Source organism: Odontomachus brunneus, unplaced genomic scaffold (assembly GCF_010583005.1).
Source record: "Odontomachus brunneus isolate Ranch 3 - 2012 unplaced genomic scaffold, Obru_v1 Obru_scaffold_049, whole genome shotgun sequence".
Taxonomy (NCBI): Eukaryota; Metazoa; Arthropoda; class Insecta; order Hymenoptera; family Formicidae; genus Odontomachus; species Odontomachus brunneus.
The window spans coordinates 608,869-627,218 of record NW_022639499.1 but is presented as its reverse complement, the minus strand read 5'-3'; the positions used below and the strand labels follow the sequence as shown (position 1 = coordinate 627,218).

The 18,350-nt window shown below is 34.1% G+C and overlaps 2 protein-coding genes across 2 annotated transcripts in view; both read left to right on the top strand.

Moving 5' to 3' along the window:
- The window catches only part of LOC116845107 (protein THEM6), an 8,362-nt gene extending 2,266 nt beyond the window's left edge, over positions 1–6,096 (top strand). Inside the window, exons 2-3 of the mRNA XM_032817432.1 lie at positions 756–970; positions 4,279–6,096. Coding sequence (XP_032673323.1) covers positions 756–970; positions 4,279–4,515 — 452 coding nt within the window. The 3' untranslated portion in view covers positions 4,516–6,096. The remainder of the gene's footprint in view (positions 1–755; positions 971–4,278) is intronic.
- Positions 6,097–6,827: 731 nt separating this feature from the next.
- LOC116845063 (tetraspanin-9) overlaps positions 6,828–18,350 on the top strand; it is a 31,265-nt gene continuing 19,742 nt past the window's right edge. The window contains exon 1 of the mRNA XM_032817331.1: positions 6,828–6,994. The gene's annotated coding sequence lies outside the window, so the exon portion shown is untranslated. The remainder of the gene's footprint in view (positions 6,995–18,350) is intronic.

Here is an 18,350-nt window from a genome sequence, read left to right as displayed (position 1 = left end):
TTATTTCAATTTTAGTTATTAATAATAGAAATGATTATTAAGAAATAAATAAGCTAATGTTTGATCTGGCTTCCGGGTTGATGTTGTCTTCTTTATGGATTTCTGTTCGATGTATCGTGAACATTTCAATTCAATTCATTAGGAAGAGGAGCGACTTAAAACTGCAACATTACTCCAAATTCAAGAGAGACATGAAATTTGAAAACATTTTTAGGTCGTTTCTCTCTCCAAAGAAATTAACTGGAACGTTCACGAAATATCGAAAAAGAATCCATCAAAGACCGGAAGCCAGATCAAGTATATTGACACATCGTAAAAATACCAAACAAGGTAATAAAAAATGAATATTATGATAATAAAATCCAATGTATATAAAATAAATAATTAACTAATTATATGAAATAAAATATGGAAGATAGAATTTCACAGACAGTAAGGTGTTACGTGTTTGACATAATTGATTCGCCACTTCGACGACGCAAGCTAATATATGAAAGTATTATGATAATGCCATTTACAGTTGCATTGTTATCGGGAAGTGTTGAAAAGTGGGACTCGCGTGCAGTCTTGAGTTTCATTCCAAAAATTTCTGATATTGATGTAATGTTACTATTAGCTGGTGTTTAATGGGGAATATGTTGCAGTATAGATGCGAGAAAAGAGTCATGAAGTTCTGAAAGGATTGAAGAATGAAGTTTGAAAAGACTCGAGCATAGTTCGGAAGGAACCAAACAGTCGGATTCTTTCTGTTTCAGGCATTTGTCTCACTCAGGACGTCGACCTGGTTCTGAAACACATGAACAACGCGAGGTACCTACGTGAGTTGGACTTCGCGCGTTTTTATTTTTACGATAGATCAGGAATTTATGCGGGTATCTCAAAAAGAGGAGGCGGCGCTGTTCAAGGTGCATGTACCATAAGATATCGCCGAGCGATTGCCATCTTTACACCGTACAAGATCACCACGAAGGTATGCGATCGATACGCTGTCTTGGCTCACTTTACTTACAACTGAATTTCGCATTACTTTCGTGTAAAGCGGTGTCTACAATGAGAAGTTAAGCTATAAGACTTAAGCTTTAAGCTTCAAGCCGTAAGAAACTAATCGATTATCTTGGCTGTGATTGGTCAATTTCTTACGGCTTGAAACTTAAGTCTTATGGCTTAAGTTCTCATTGTAGACATCGTTTAAGAAAAGCAATTGATCTAACGAAGAAATCCACGATTGATGTCCGATTTTATTTGAGCTTTGGACCTAATAAACATCAACTAGTAATAACATTACATTAATATTATCATTCTCTACTTAGAAATATAAGTGTAATATAATATGTGTTGTACGTGACAGTTGCAGTGGGAAATTCTAACCTTATTGTTTTTGTTACTTGGTGTTTACTGGGAAATATGTTGCATAGGTCGAGGAAGGAGTCACGAATTCCTTTGACAATTTTTAAATATAGGTTTGAAGAATGAAATAGCCATTTGAAATAAATCGCCTGTATTTTTCCGCCGGCGGAAAACAGAAAAAAATATTTTAACTAGTTGAATGCTATGACGTTCAGCGATTATCATACAGTTAGCATTATCATACTGTCACATCATTAATTAACGTGTAGAAGAATTAATTAAAAATGAAGTGTCAATAGAATGCTAATAAAACGATATTTTCGTCCCGAATGTTATTGAGACATAACAAGAAATAATGGAGAACATATTTAATGGAAATAGTGATGTGTAATAATACGAGCTAATTAAAAACATACACGATCAGCAGACGTATTAAGCAGTGATATAAAGAACAATGGATAAAATCGGCCGATTCTGACTTAAAAAGTATAACGCAAATTATAGATATAATCTTATGTTTTTTGAATTGCTGAATACAATGGTAGCCTTTTTATCCATTTAAACCCGTAGGAAAATGGAAAAAATTTGCTTTAGTTAATTCGGTCGAAATAAATCATTTTTAATAGTAATTTAGTTAGCGACGATTTTGTTCCAATTATTACATTACTTGTATTATAGTTCAGTCTTAAAACTTTTTTCACTGAAATCTACAGTATGGTTTGTCAGTACGTCAATATGTATAAATTATTTGTGTTTAGGTGTGCTAAATATCCGCTTCACTGTCATCTCATATTGCGAGAAATTACGAATAGTGATATATGATATGTAGTTGCGTGCAGATAGACGAGTTGATCTTGCAAACATAGTCTTTTGGAATGCAATGTTAATATGTACGGTTGAGTTTGACGCAAAGTGACTTTTACTTTGGTTATGAGAAGTAAAAAATGTTAAAAATGGTATTATATGATGGTGCACTGAGAAAAATATCCAATTATATCTAATCGGAGTACAAAAGCAAAAGAAACAAACGGATATATCCGACCAAATTATATATCCGATACAAAAAGTAATCGGAACGGATATCCAACCCATATCCAAACGGATATCCGACTCATAAATATCCATGTTGAATGAACATAATCTTATCACAAATATGACTCTGTACTTTTCACGATTTTACGACTTCTAGCATAGACAAGCTTTATAATATTAAATTCAGTTTTAAGAATTAAGTACTCATACTTATTAATAGTTTAATAACCTTTTCTTCAATATTCATTTCTTGTAATACATCACGTATCTCATCATTCATAGTGAGTCGATATGTTGCACAAATGATATATATTTCAATAAAGATCGATCATGTAAAGAGACAAAAGACGTCTTCGAGCTGTCAAAGACAGTTTTGATCAATGAACGTGTTATACCAATGGATCTTATCGGTTATTGTTTATCATCGGATAATATACAACCGGATATTGCGCGACTGTTTTCTTTTTATCTAATTACATGCAACATCCGATCTTATCGTTATTTAATCCGATGAAATCGTGTTCCACATCCGATAAAAATTTTACAACGGATATACAAAGGGCGACTAACTTCCCATCGGTAACCGCATTGTATCGGATAAAAGTATCTATCGCTTGATCGGATAGCAAAATTAACAATCGGATACATTACTTAACTGATTTATTCGATTGAAATTTTTCTCAGTGTGGTATTTTCATAACTTCAATATTTCATAAATCTGAAAATAGTAAGATACTTACTATTGTAAGGTATTTTTATAAGGAGCCATTAAACTTTCGTTCAAAATATTTCCTCATTTCTCGCCGTTTTGAAATCATTTGCTCCGAAACATAAAAATTGATTTAAAAAAAAATAGAAAGAATATTTCGCAACCCCTAAACTTACTTATTATTTATAAAAAAATGTGTTTTTATTTTGATCTATGTTACAAAATGTTAATCGCTTGTTAAAATCAGAACAAAAAAGTGCTTGTTTTTTGTAACTGAAAGAAAAAAATAATTAATTTCATCAAAATTATTATACTATTTCTGGCTAACTACAATTTCTTATTGTTTAAGAAAAAGCAAAATGCAGATGTACGTAGCAAAATGCATATATATGTAGTAATATACAAATATTAAAAAAAGAAGCATATGGACAATATATCCCCGAGGCTATCTAGACCCTCAGATCTCCCCTACATTTCGAGTCACTTGACGTCAGTCGTTATAAAGTTACATACACGGAGAAAAATAATTTTGCTCTTTTAGCAAAATCGTCGTTGCTACTGCATATTCGTAGTGACATCAAAAAAATTTAGTTGACGTAACTAATTTTACAAATTATTTATTATCAGAGCAGAAGTAGTTTTGTTGCCAGGATAGAAAAAATTTGTTGAGTATATTTGTCCTAAGAATCATGTTAATTTGCTATTGATGCAAAATAATGTATCTTTAGCAAATCTATTTGCTATCGGAGCAAAACTGCAACTTCTTATACAAATCCATCATGATTCTTATAGCAAAATAATTTGTAGATTTAGCAAATTATATCCAGCAAATAGTGATTAATACTCTTGGCAAATCTTTTTGCTGTCCGTATAATAACGAAAAGATTTTGCTAGACCAGCAGAAAATTTGCTGAGCCAGCAAATTATTTTTCTCCGTGTATCTTTCACGTTGCCACATTTGTTTGGATAATAAAAATTGGAAAATATTTAAAAATAGTATTCCTGACTCTCTATAATCCCTTTTCTTTGCGATTACAATTACAAGTAGCAAAGGCTCTGAGCATTTACGTATAAATTACGTATAAGTTACGTAATAATCTACATTTACGTGTTGAAAGCAATGTCCTTATTTTTTGCCTTCACGGAAGTAGCAAACGTTTTTTCTCAGTCTGCAAATTGCATTCTTTCAGCTCATTTACTGGGAGGACAAACACTTCTATGTAGAGCAACAGTTTATCAGTCTCACGGACAACTTCATTCGTGCCGTTGTATTAAGTAAACAAACTGCAACTGGATTGAAGGTACCGGTGCAGGATATATTGACCGAAATCGAGCCGGAAATATGTCGGCCGGAACCCACTAAGGAACTTCAGCTGTGGCTGGATTCTATGGAGGAGTCGTCCCAAAATCTAAAAAAGCAGAAGTGAGAAGAGGATGCTACTCGATATGTTATTTAATTATTTGTTATTTAGCTTTTTTCGGGGAGGTTATGTTATACTTATGCGTTTTATTACAGCAGATTATCTGTTAGATTTTTCTCGTTGAAATGTTGCGGTATGTATGAAATATATTGTCATAGATTGAGCTCTGGTTTACAACGTGATATAACGATCTTCGCCAAAGTCTTTTACGATTTAAGGCATTTTATAAATTTAAAATAGGCCAAATAAAATTTATTTATTCCGCGAGTTAAGTATAACTAACCATCAATTTAACGCCACGATAATTTTTATATCAACCAAGAACTACAATCTCTTAATATCTCTGAACAAACTAAGTTTATTTATACGGGAGGATATAATCTTTACCGAAGAAGATTTTTACGATTATGTAACTTGGAAATAAAACTCGTGTTCTGTCGCGGAAACTCCTTCGCTCTAGATAACTTCTTCGACGAATTGTCCTTTTCTCGTTATAAATCCTGCGCTTCTTCAATTGGAAATTATTTCTTCAATTATTTTTCCATCGGCTTTAGCGGCTCTTACGTGTAAATTACGTATAAGTTACGTAATAATCTACATTTACGTGTTGAGAGCAATGCCCTTATTTTTTGCCTTCATCGAAAAAAAAGACTTACTAATATATGGAAAACTAAAAATATTAGCTGCAGGAGCAAATTTTCTGGCTCTTATAGCAAAGTTATTTAATTGTGATAGCTAAAAGATTTGCTAGTATATATATATATTATACTTTAAACTATCTTTTATAGATAATAGCTAAAATGTGACTGAAAGCCAATTAAAAGATTTCTAGAAGTCACATTTAAAGATGTTATTGATAAGAAAAGTTTAAAACAAGGATAAACTATCTTAAATCTCGATTTAAATTTATAAACATTGTTTCCCCTAAAGAAGTTAGAGCATCCAAACTTTTCTGGTCACATTCTTACCTTCAGAATTAAATATACTAATTTATCACACAATGAAATAAATATTTCATCAATTTGTTATCTTTTTTAAACATTACGTTTACAATTAATATCGAGAACAGATGTAACAACTGTTTCATAATTTAATTACTCTTTTTTGTACATATTCACTCCTAGACGGTATAAGATCTTCAGGGGATGTCCAGGTGACATTCTCAAGACACAGGGACGTCCTCAGAACGTTTTTAGGGAAGATGTCCTGTGGAGATCTGTGCCGTTTGGACTGAGGGAAGAAAATATCTAAGAAATAAAAAAATGTTTATTTAACGGGCACTAATAATATTTTTACTTATATCAATATAAAATATTTTTCAAATAAGAAAATATTATCATAACATATGTAAAGGATAAGAAATCCAAAAGATGGAATTTGCTAAGTATAAGATAAAAAATATTTAGGATAAGAGGTAAAAGGTAAAAAGGAAGAAATAGGATAAGAAATAATTAGGATAAGTGGCGAAAAGGAAAAAGAAAAAGAAGAAATGGGGAATACAGGAAAAAATATAAAATAAGGTTAAGGTAAAAACTAAGAACTTCCTGGCATTGTAAGCTGAAGTAAAATAAAGAAGATATATACTAAGATACTATTATCGTAACATATGTATACGGAGAAAAATAATTTGCTGGCCTAGCAAATTTTCTGCTAGTCTAGCAAAATCTTTTTGTTATTATATGGACAGAAAAAAGATTTGCTAAGAATACTAACCACTATTTGCTGGATATAATTTGCTGAATCTACAAATTATTTTGCTATAAGAACCATGATGGATTTCTATAAGCAGTTGCAGTTTTGCTCCAGTAGCAAATAAATTTGCTAAGGATACATTATTTTGCATCAGTAGCAAATTAACGTGATTCCTATTACAAATATACTCAACAAATTTTTTCTATCCTGGCAACGAAACTACTTCTGTTCTGATAACAAATAATTTGTAAAATTAGTTAGGTCAACTAAATTTTTTTATGTCACTACGAACATGCAGTAGCAACGACGATTTTGCTAAAAGAGCAGAATTATTTTTCTGCGTGTATCCACTGTTCTTATATCAGTTACAATGATCGAGCAGGAAAAAATTCTAGACGCAAATAACCAGTTTTTAAACGACAATAAAAAGCAGTAAAAGAATTTTGGAGATGTCCTTTTTCGTAAAAAAAAAAAAAGAAACACCGACGGAAACACGTAATGACGTAATCTTAAAATCTACGGCACAACCTTGGTTATACGTCGTCTGCATTGAGGGGATTTGAGCGCAGCCGTCAGATGGCGATCCCGGTATCGGCTCAAACGAACGGAGAATGGATGTTCCCGCGAGCTGGTGCCGCGCAGTCGATCCGTGAAAGCTGCCACGATCCAAAGCGAAGCGAGTCGACCTTTGACTTCGTTTTCCATGAATTCCCGTGAACTCGCCGGTGATCAAGAGCTCGTGACAGCTCGCCGCAGGTTGTAACGCGGATGACCTTCTTCATTCCACGCATCTGTGAGTGATCCAGTGCGCGATTATATTTCGCTTTCGGAGACACCTTCGTTCCTCGCGCGCTCGTCCTCCACCTCCGATTTTCGGCTTTCAATTTTTCACCACAGCCTAAGCGCGCGACTCTTCAATTATCGTGTCTGAGACGCGCGCGGTTTCCGCGAATATGACATTTTCGCGTTCACATTCTTGCACGATGTGATTGTCTCGCGCTCGCGCATTGTCGTTTAAATGCAAACAAGTCGGCTGCCACACCATCGACTACTTGCGAGACGTTTCGCGAATTCAGCAGCGGGAAAACGCGCGCTGCGTTTTTTGCTTACAAGTACAACCTGGATAAGTGGTCGGTGGTTTCGTTTCAGAACACGTGAACGATATCTGCACGACGACAACGGCGACGGAGCGCTAATGCATGCGCGGATAAAATTACGCGATTACATCACGAGGAGTCTTGTATGACTAGATCACACATTGTTTCTTGCTACTGTCTGCACCGTCCGTCAATCGCGGGATTTTCCGTGAATGCAGTGGATGGAGATTAAGAATTGTTGATAATTCTATTTTTGCCTGTCTTATTCTTTCCAAAAATGACACTTTTAATTTCGAATTTCTCTATCTCACTCTCTCTCCTTCTCAATTTCGTTTTCTTTTTCTTTTATGTATAAATAATGCTATATTTTTTCATTCTCTATTATATTGCTGATTTGTTTTTAAAGGATTCGCCTTGGAATATTAATAAAGATTTTCCCCTCTCTTTTTTCATGTTTTTTCTTTTATGTATACATATTGTTACTCTCTTCACTTCCTATTGTATTACTGATTTGTTCTTGAAGAACTTGGCCTGAGATGTTAAACTTTCTTCTCTCCCTTTCTTTCTTCCATACACATTTTTGTTTTCTTTTTTTATGTATAATGCTATATCTTTCTATTTTCTATTCTTAATTTGTTTTTAAAGGGCTTGCCTTGGGATGTTAATAAATGTTTCCCCTCTCTTTCTTATATATTTTTTCTTTTCTTGTATGTATATACAAGAAATTATATGCACAGAGAGAACGATTTGTTGAATCAAATAAATGTTTCTTTGGAATAGTCCAAACAAGTTATTTGGTTGACAATACAAAAATATTTCTTTGGAAGCTGCTAATAAATATCTGTTGCGTTAAACAATATTTTGTTCTATCAATAAAAGAATTCGTTTGGACTATTCCAAAGAAGTTTATTTGATTCAACCAAATTCTCTCTGCGTGTACATACTTTTCTTGTATTGTTACATCTCTTTACTCCTTACTGTATTGCTGATTTGTTCTTAAAGAACTTGGTCTGGAATGTAAATAAAAGCTTTCATTTCTCCCTTTTTCTGTCCCGTACATATTTTTGTTTTCTTTTTTTCTCACGTATACATAATGCTATATCTCTTCATTCTCTATTGTGTTCCTGATTTGTTCTTAGAAGGCTTGCCCTGGGATGTTAATAAAAGTTTTCTCCCCTTTCTATCACACCTGTATTCTTTTCTTTGATATATACATATTGTTATATCTCTTCACTCCCTATTGCTGATTTGTTTTGCTGATTTGGGATATAAATAAATCTTCCCTCTTTCTCTTTCTCTCACATACTTACTTTTCATAACGCATTGTATTCATCGTGTACCTGAAGAGTCTTTTTTAAGACCCCACTTTTAAATAAATCCACCTGTCTCTCTCGAATATCGCACGCGAAGGTCGAGTTCGGAATCCTTCGTCGAGTATCGCCCGTCGTCGCGTCGGAAAATCAGCACGTTAGCGCCCGGATTAATGCTGTCGCGTATCTCATGGCCTCATCAGCCTCAACGAGATGATTTAGACCTCGGCGAAGGAGATTAATACGTTGCCAGCGAATTGTCGTGATCTGGCGATTGCGAGCGTCAGCGGGTTTAGCGGCACACGAGTCCTATTAGAACGTTTTATTGTATGCGCAATTACAAATTAGACGATTTGTCGATTTGTCGCGCGAGCGTGGGACTGTCTCATTATTTCGCGACAATGGGAAGAGAGTCTCATCGTCCTCGTATCCATAAAATCGTCTCACGTATTTAGGCGATACTGAGTCGCGTCGACACGTTGTCGTCGATTTTCCACACTGAGAGAAAAATATAGTTGCTTTTGGCGTCAACTATATGCTTTTGTGATTTTAACCATAAAAATAATTGAAAGAACCATTGTTTCAGTAAGTGTTATTAGAAAGATGGTTCTTCTAATTATTTTTCTGGTTAAAATCACAAAAAAGTATAGTTGACGCCGAAAGCAACTATATTTTTCTCTCAGTGCACGATATGGAGAGCATCGCGCGTTTTTATTTTCTCCCCCTTTTCCTACGGCGGCGTCAAGTCAAGAAAATGCATCGGCGACAACGCATGCGGCTGTGCCGAATGCCAGGAAATCGATCGTGCGAACAGCCCGCTCGTCGATTTCTCTTCCCATGCGTCTTACGACGGAACAATGAATCGACGCTTTCCTCCGCGAAGACATTGTACCCCTCTTCGTTTCGTTACTTTCACCCCACGAATTCGTGGGAAATTACGCGCATACCGTTGCACGATGAGTCTTGCCGCGAGTGGCCTCGGTGAGAATGCAGCTGATTCAGGGTTTAGTGGAAGTTTTCGATCGCACACATTGTGTTTATATACCTGCGCTATTTATAGAAAATGCAGTATTTGCAATGTAAAAGTTTTCGATTGCACACATTGTGTTTATATACCTGCGCTATTTGTAGAGAATGCAGCATTTGCAATGTAAAATATAAAATACCGAGGCCATTAGCGTCATCAGCGTCTGAAATTTCTGAAAATTAAGTACGAAATTGCGGTTAGCGTGCAATCGGAAACGTCTCATTTCAACCCTTAAGTGCGGACCTCGCGCAGAAGCGCGATGTAAGTGCGATTATTTCCTGCCCTGCAATTATTTCTCAGGAGAGCTGCCTATCGTCCGTAATCCCTCCACGTGGATATTTCAATCTGCTTCAATACACTTCGACAACGTCATAAAATATTTTCTGCACACGGATCAGCATTACGGATCGATAACGTGTAGACTCATTGGAAATTTTGCTGAAAATTTTCAATTGCCAGCATTGTGTTTATACTATATTCGCACGTCATGACTGTTAATTCCTCGAGGATAGATGATGGAAAGCTTTTATTCGACAATATCTCAAATTATTTAGACAAAGTGACATTTTTGTAATGTGAAATATAAAATCATGTATAAAAAAGAAAGCAGAAAAAAATCACGATGACATTAAAATGACGTCAAAATGACGGGAGAATGACTAAAAATGTTATTTTTAATCATGATTCGATTGTTTTCTCGTCACTTTGACATTATTGTGACTTTTTGTTCATAATATGTAAGATATTGTTGTTGTTTTCTTAAATAATTAAAGGAATCGCATATGATCGAAAAATTCAGCTGACTCAGAGTTTAGTGGAAGTTTTCGATCGCACAAATTGTATTTATACCTGCGCTATTTATAAAGAATACAGCATTTGCAATGCAAATCATAAAATCACACATAAAAGAAAGAGTAATATGTGAAGTATTGTTACTATTATTTTGAATAATCTGAGTGATCGTGTGTGATCGAAAAATTCAACCGACATTGACGTTTGCACATAAAAAAGTACATACACTGAGGAAAAAATTATCTTAAAATCAACAATTATTTCTTTGATGGGTGCCATTAACATATTTCTTTAATGAGAGAGAGAAAAGATTTATTTACATCCCAAATCAGCGAAACAAATCAGCAATAGGGAGTGAAGAGATATAACAATAAGTATACATCAAAGAAAAGAATACATTTGTGATAGAAAGGAGAGAAAATTTTTATTAATACTTTGATGGGTACCATTAACATATTTCTTTGATGAGAGAGAGAGAGAGAGAGAGAGAGAGAGAGAGAGAGAGAGAGAGAGAAAGAGAGAGAGAGAGAAGAGATTTATTTACATCCCAAATCAGCGAAACAAATCAGCAATAGGGAGTGAAGAGATATAACAATATATATACATCAAAGAAAAGAATACATTTATGATAGAAAAGGGAGAAAACTTTTATTAACATCCCAGGACAAGTCTTTTAAGAACAAATCAGGAACAATAGGGAATGAAGAGATATAGCATTATGTATACGTGAAAAAAAAAAAAAGAATATGTTAATGGCATCCATCAAAGAAATATTTGTTGATTTTAAGGTAATTTTGATGACATATTTAAATCTAAATTCTCTTTATTTCAACCAAATATTGTTTATTTAAGTCAGGTAAACAATATTTGATTGAAATAAAGAGAATTTAGATTTAAGTAAATATGTTAATGGCACCCATCAAAGAAATATTTATTGATTTTAAGATAATTTTTCCCTCAATGTACTGCATTGAAGCGAATGTTACTTGTTTCAAATATTTCATAAGTTTATATACCTGCAAATCTATGATAAGTTTATTATAAGCACATCAAAACACATTCTGAATTCTAGTAAGTTTAGCGTTTCAATAAAAAAAATAAAAATAAAAATTCGATTTGCTTATTATATAAGCATATACCGAACTAACATTTATTTTGATGGTTTTATAATATTTTTGTAAAGATAATAAATTCTTCTTTTGAATACATAATAATCGAAATGTGATAAAACAGTTCAAGTGGTCCTGGGTTAAGCAAATGTAACGGTTGTTATGGTCTGTAACGTATAAAGAAATTAGGAGAACGTTGTTCTCTCAGGCAAGAGTTGACAAATGCAAAACGCTGCGAGAACGATGCGAGAATATCAATGACGAATTCACCGGCCGAAAAAAGAAAGTTGTCTTAATGCGACGATTAAGAAAACGATCACGTAAACGCACGAGGGATCGAGAGGGATTCGTCTGGCTGGATTTGCGTCCGCGTAGGCCCTTGTTCGACGAAGGGCGTGCGTGTCTCGACATGTGGTCTTACGATTAACGAACAGTTCGCTCTGGTGGCGATTCTTATATAATCGTGATCCTTGTTCATATCGAGACCCGATCACACCGACAAATTGAAAATCGCCGTGAGGAGAACCATGTCGTGCTGCTTCGACCGTTGCGATTGACAACAGTCCAAAGTTGCACGCACAGAGAGAACGATTCATTGAATCAAATAAACGTTTCTTTGGAATAGTCCAGACAAATTATTTGGTTGACACAACAAAAATATTTCTTTGGAACTAAGCCGCAAATAAATATTTTTGTTGCGTCGAGCAAAATTTTATTCGATCAATCAAAAAATTCGTTTGGATTATTCCAAAAAAGTGTTTATTCGATTCAACCAAATCGTTCTCTCTGTGCACAGAAAAATGTCATTCTGTTGCTGAGGAAAGCGATCAAGGAAAATGTGCTAATGACTAATGAGAAAGCACGATCAATTTTACATTTTTATTAGCATAATTAATGCAATCATTGACAAAACTAACTTTTATATAAAACTTTGATATGTCAGCGACCGAAAAATGATAGGAAATAAAATTACCAATAAATGTCAATTATAATTTTAATGAGATGTTAGATAACGCCGGTTGTACCGGTAATCGAACTGAAAAAACGAGTCGTGTCTTGTGCAATCATTAAATAATATAAATTCAATGATTGAATGTTCATTAAATAATGTTATAAAATATTAGGTCTTTTTATAAAATTTCAAATGTATTTTTTTAGAAATATTAAATATAAATATATTATTAATGTTTTATAATATTCAATCATTAAAACTTGTTCAATCACTTGTTCAATCACTGGGACATTTTCCCTTATTCAGTTTACTTTCTTTCATTTAAGTAATGGATATCTTCAATAGACAATATTTTCTGAATAATAGTCTTAAAAAGCATTTATCTCAAATTTGAGAAAAGATCATTATTATATATTCAAAAGAAGAATTTATTTTCTTTACAAGAATCTCATAAAACTTTGTCGAAGAAAAAATTGGTTAGGATTGAGTAAACCAAATTTTAATTTAATATTTTGAATTAAAATGCTAAACTTATTAGAATTCAGAATGTATTTTGAATAAAACTTGATGCTTCTGATTAACTTATGATAGATTTGTAAATACATTGAGAAAAAAATATCTAAAGATTAACAAATATTTTATATTAAGTATTATTAACATATTTACTTAAATCACAATTTTTTTCATTTATACCGACTATTGTTTTATTCGGTTAAGTAATACCTAATAAATATTTGTTAATTTTTAAATTTTGTTTTTCTCAGTATATATAAACTTATAAAATATTTGAAATGTAAAATTGTCTCTAGTTATGTTCACATAAAGTACGTTTCGACAAAAACAAAGATGAAAATTTGATATATGATTTAAAAAATATAGACAGCGCTGAGGTTTTTCGCAATTGCTCAAGAAGTCAAGCACGGTCAATTTTTTTCTTTTTAGGGGTATTTACTGATGAGCTTAACTTTTAAAAAAATGAGTAGACATAATCAGTAAAAAATATAGAAAATAGAAAATATATAACTCGAAAATCTAAATTGTGAATGAGTTGCATCGTGCATCTTGCATAACTATACGGAAAAAAGGTTTGGTTGAATTAACCAAATATCTGGTCGAATATGAACGATCCAGAAATAGCGATTGAAGTAACCCGAATTCTGTTTAAGTCAACCAAAAATCTTGTTAACTTAAACAAAATTCGGGTTACTTCAATCGGAATTTCTGGATCGTTCATATTCGACCAGATATTTGGTTAATTCAACCAAACCTTTTTTTCTGTACACGATCTTCTATTATCTTCAGTGCAGTATATATCTTTCTGTGAGTAAGACTTCATTTTTAAGACTTCGCGATCTCTCCAATCTCTCTGTTTCTTCCTCGATGCGTTTTTTATTTTAATTTTTTTCGTGAGATCGTCGATTACGGTTTGGAAAGTTATTTTCTTGCTGTTGCCGAGGAGACACGCGCGAGCTCCTTTTCTCGATCGCGTGAGAGGTAAAGTGCGTAGGTCGCGTTAAGGCGACCGAATAATTCGCGATAAAAAAAAGAAAAAGGAGAGGAAATGAAAGCAAAATAGAGGAGAAAAAGACGGTGTGGAAAACAGAGCCGCGTTAACATTTAGGCACCGTCCACAGCGCGTTTCACGCGGCAACGGACGGCGACGGGAGCGGGGTGATCATAGATGATCACAAATTGTCCGCAATTGGCAGGAAGTCGAGGCAGGGGGACCGTTTGTATGCCCCTTCGCACTCTCCTCGACGTACATTATTTTCACGCAGCCTTTCATTTAGCCCGCCGAAATTGATCTCGGCTGCCGATTAATTCCTTCGTGCGACATGTGTGTCCGCGCCTTGTGGGGCGCATTTTTCATCTCATTGAGATAGTTACATAGAATATAATTATATCCGAAGGTCTGCGACGAACGCGGCGACCGCGCTGCTTGAGAGAAAAGGAGAGACTTAATGTCACACAGATATCGGAATTTCTATAATAATGTAACACAGCCAGTCGAGATAAAAATAAAGAGCGCACTTCGAGGCGCGTATAAATATACTTCGCGCTGAAACACCGTGATAGGGAGAGAGCTACCTTCGTTCCGCACCCTCTGTTACTCTGTTACACGTTGTAAATGTCATCGTGTTCTTAGCGGCTAATCGCGAGGTGAAGGAGACTGCATCGAAGGTGAAGCGAACGTTCGTATATAAATTTTTCACTAAAAGAGAAACACCTTCCTAACAGGGAGATATTCTCTATGATGAGAGCAAAAATATTTAAGAAATGATATACATTTGTTGGGTGCGTACTAATAACATGTATTTATTCAAATCTAAATATTCTTTTGTTTTCATTAAATTTAAATTATCTTATTATAATAATTATTAAATAGAATAAGTAACTTTTAGGAAAAGCTATGGTTTTGAGAAAATGTATATTTCCTATTTGAAAAAATCTTTCCTCGTTATGAGAATATATTAATATGAGAGAATAATAATGTTAATAGCACCCACTGAATAAATATTTTTCATCGGCTTGGAAGAAAAAATATCTGGAAAGAAAAAAGATATTTATGCGGCGGATATTGTGCGTGTGATAACGTATTTACTTAAATATAAATTCTGTTATTTAAGTAGAACAAATAATTTAAGTGAAACAAATAATTTCTTTTTCTCGTGAGAAGCTATGGTCTCAGCAAAATATATATTCCTTTACGTGAAAAACAATTTTTTTCTCAGTCTATGAATACGCATATAAGCACAAGTAAATATGTTTTTAAGACCTGCCGAATAAATATTTCCTATCGGCTCAAAAGTGTGAAAGAAAAAATTAGAAAAATGTTTATTCAGCGGTTACTAATAGCATATTTACTCAAGCTAAATTCTCTTATTTAAACAGAGTAAATAATTCCTTTCTTCGTGAGAGACTACGGTTTTAGGAAAATGTGTGTTTTCTCATTTGAGAAACATTTTTTCTCAATGCAGGTATATAAAAGTAAATATGTTATTAGTATCCACCGAATAATGAATTTTCATTTCTTAGATACTTTGTTCTCTCAATGTAATACCTCGAATTGAATATTCGGGTCGATTTCTCGAAAGTTCTCGAGCGACTCGATCGCTGGACGACATTCTTCCGTTAGGCTCGCGTTCGTTTCGGTTCCTTTTTTTCCTTTTTTCATCGACTTTTTCATCCACCCGCGCTCTCTCCCTCCCTCTCACTCTGCCCATTCTATCGGTTCGATCCCCGCGAACAGCCTTATTAAACGGCGGGCTAGTGTTCGCGACAAGTGCCGTGAATATTACGACAGTGGGTGGAGTTCTGCGTGAGAGCGCGCATAGCTGACGCTTGATAAGGCGAATCAATATTATTCAATTCTGATAACAGCTCTCTCGTTGCGTCAAGTAGAAGCAGGGAACGCGTTAACCGCGCGACAAGCTGATAACAGATTTTCCGTCGACTCTCGGATGCTTGTCGCGAAACAGTACTTTGTCTTCCCCTCTCGCCCCGTCACCCTTCCTCACGCTTGAAAAGTATCGATATCGAGGAATTATTAAACTGCAATGTCTGTGCATAAGCTGTGCTATGCACAGACTGTTTTATTTGTGATACGCTACACAGAAGAAAAGAAAATTCTTGTTAGAAAAATATCTTTACTTTTGACATGTCAATCTTAAAATGAGATTGCGTGGCGTTAAACGAAAGTGAGTTACTTGCAAGAATGCATTTTATGTAATTCAATGAAAAGAAAAGCCTCTGTTCTTATTATTCTGTTATTATTATTATTATTGTTGTAAAAATAATTTCAATGGACTATAAAAGTAAAAATTAGATAAAATTTGGGAAGTTAGAAAAATTTGTAAATTAATAGGAATATGAATTTTGTTTTGTTTAAAAAATTCATATGTTAATTTATAACTTTTTATAACTTCTCAAATTTTACCTAATTTTTATTCTTGTTAGAGTCATATAAGTCCTTAATAAAAAGCGCAAAATATTGGATTGAGAATATGATGCTTTTGAATGTCGAAAGAAGACATCATTATCATTGAAATATAATCATACTGTATTTCTTATGAAATTATTATAATACGCAAATAAAATTGTAATGTTGAAATTCAAGATTTAAGAAGCTTTTAACAAAATTCTATATTGTTGCTTATATATAAAACAAAGATTGTTAATTTGAGTACATCAATTTTAAGCGAATACTAAATTATCTTCTGTACATTAACCCATTAAGGCCCAAGAGAAAACCACTAAGGATAGGCTTTCAAAAACCATCTAAATTAGGGTAAAACATCGAAATTTGTTAAAAAGTGAAAAAAAATTTGTGTTGAATTTAAAAATTCAAGATGGCGGACCAATATGTCGGCCCGAAAATTTGAAATTTTGGCCTATTTGAGTGAAAATCCGTATAGGGAGGGTTTTGGGTTCGCTGAGTATGAATATGCACTTATTTTTTGAAAATTTTTCAAAACGTACTTTCATTGAAATAAAACAAAATTAAAAATTTTTGGCCGCTATATTGATTTTTAAAGTAAAAAAACCATTTTTCTTCTACAGTCTGCTAAAGTATGATGTTTTGTCCCAAAATACCTTCGAAAGGTAGCTTATAATTTGGTTGGATTTTTCGCCAAATAACAAAACTATATCAAATTTTCGCATTTTTGGGCGGCCATATTGGATCCGCCATTACGAATTTTGAAAAAAGAAGTGCATATTTATACTCAGTGAACCTTCCTCCCCCCCCCCTATACGGATTTTCATTCAAATAGGTCAAAATTTCAAATTTTCGGGCCGACATATTGAATTTTGAAATCCAACACATTTTTTTTCACTTTTTAACAAATTTCGACGTTTCGCCCTAATTTAGATGATTTTTGAAAGCCTATCCTTAGCGATTTTCTCTTGGGCCTTAATAGATTAATAAGAGTGGCATATTGTTAGTGCGCGTTCGCATTGCTACCGGTGCTGTTCTATCAACTGCAAGTTTAACGTTTCTCCTTTTGACGCCGGCTACTTCAGCGCGAATGCCCGAGGAGAAAGAGTCTGATTTCTCGCCTCATTCATTCGCCAAATCGTTCGTGTCGCTAATTATGTTAATTAGGAGGCATCGCGAGCGACCCGGCGATTTTGTTTAACGATCGATGGAGCGAAAGTTTCCAGCAGAGAAGGCGTGAGACTAACCGACAATGCTCGCGCGATCTATGGGAAAAAGAATCGCAAGCGGCGTTTTCTACTCAACATCGTCTCGTTCGATTGTAAATATCGCATTTACATAACTCGTCGCGAACAAGATTGCAGATAGATGAAAGATATTTTTGTCGAGCGCACAAGCGCGAGCTTCTACCCTTGATTACGTCACATGGGAAGTGAAGTGCGTAGGAAGCGTTAATGCGATCGAATGACTCGCGATAGGAACGGAAAAAGGGCTTTATCTTGAAAGATAAAAAGAAACGTATCGAAAAAGAAACAGAGAGATCGGCGATCGAAAGTTTTAAAGGTGAAATCTTTAGAACAAAAGAGATCTCGCGTGTACATCGATCTCGGAACGATTCTAGCGAAGTTGGGAGAATTATTTTTTTTGAAAAGCATTGTTGGGTATTAATCGATTAAACTTCTCTTTGACTAAAATAATTGGCAAATCGATAATCAAAATTAATCAATCGTGCAAAATCAATCAATTATGCAGAGTATAATTATTATAATTATTTTAATTATTTATATAATCGTTGTATATGTGCCAGGTACACATCGCACCTGTTGAAGAAAATATTATTCTATACGGAAAAAAGGTTTGGCTGAATTAACTAAACATCTGGTCGAATATGAACGATCCAAAAATTCCTATTAAAGTAACCCGAC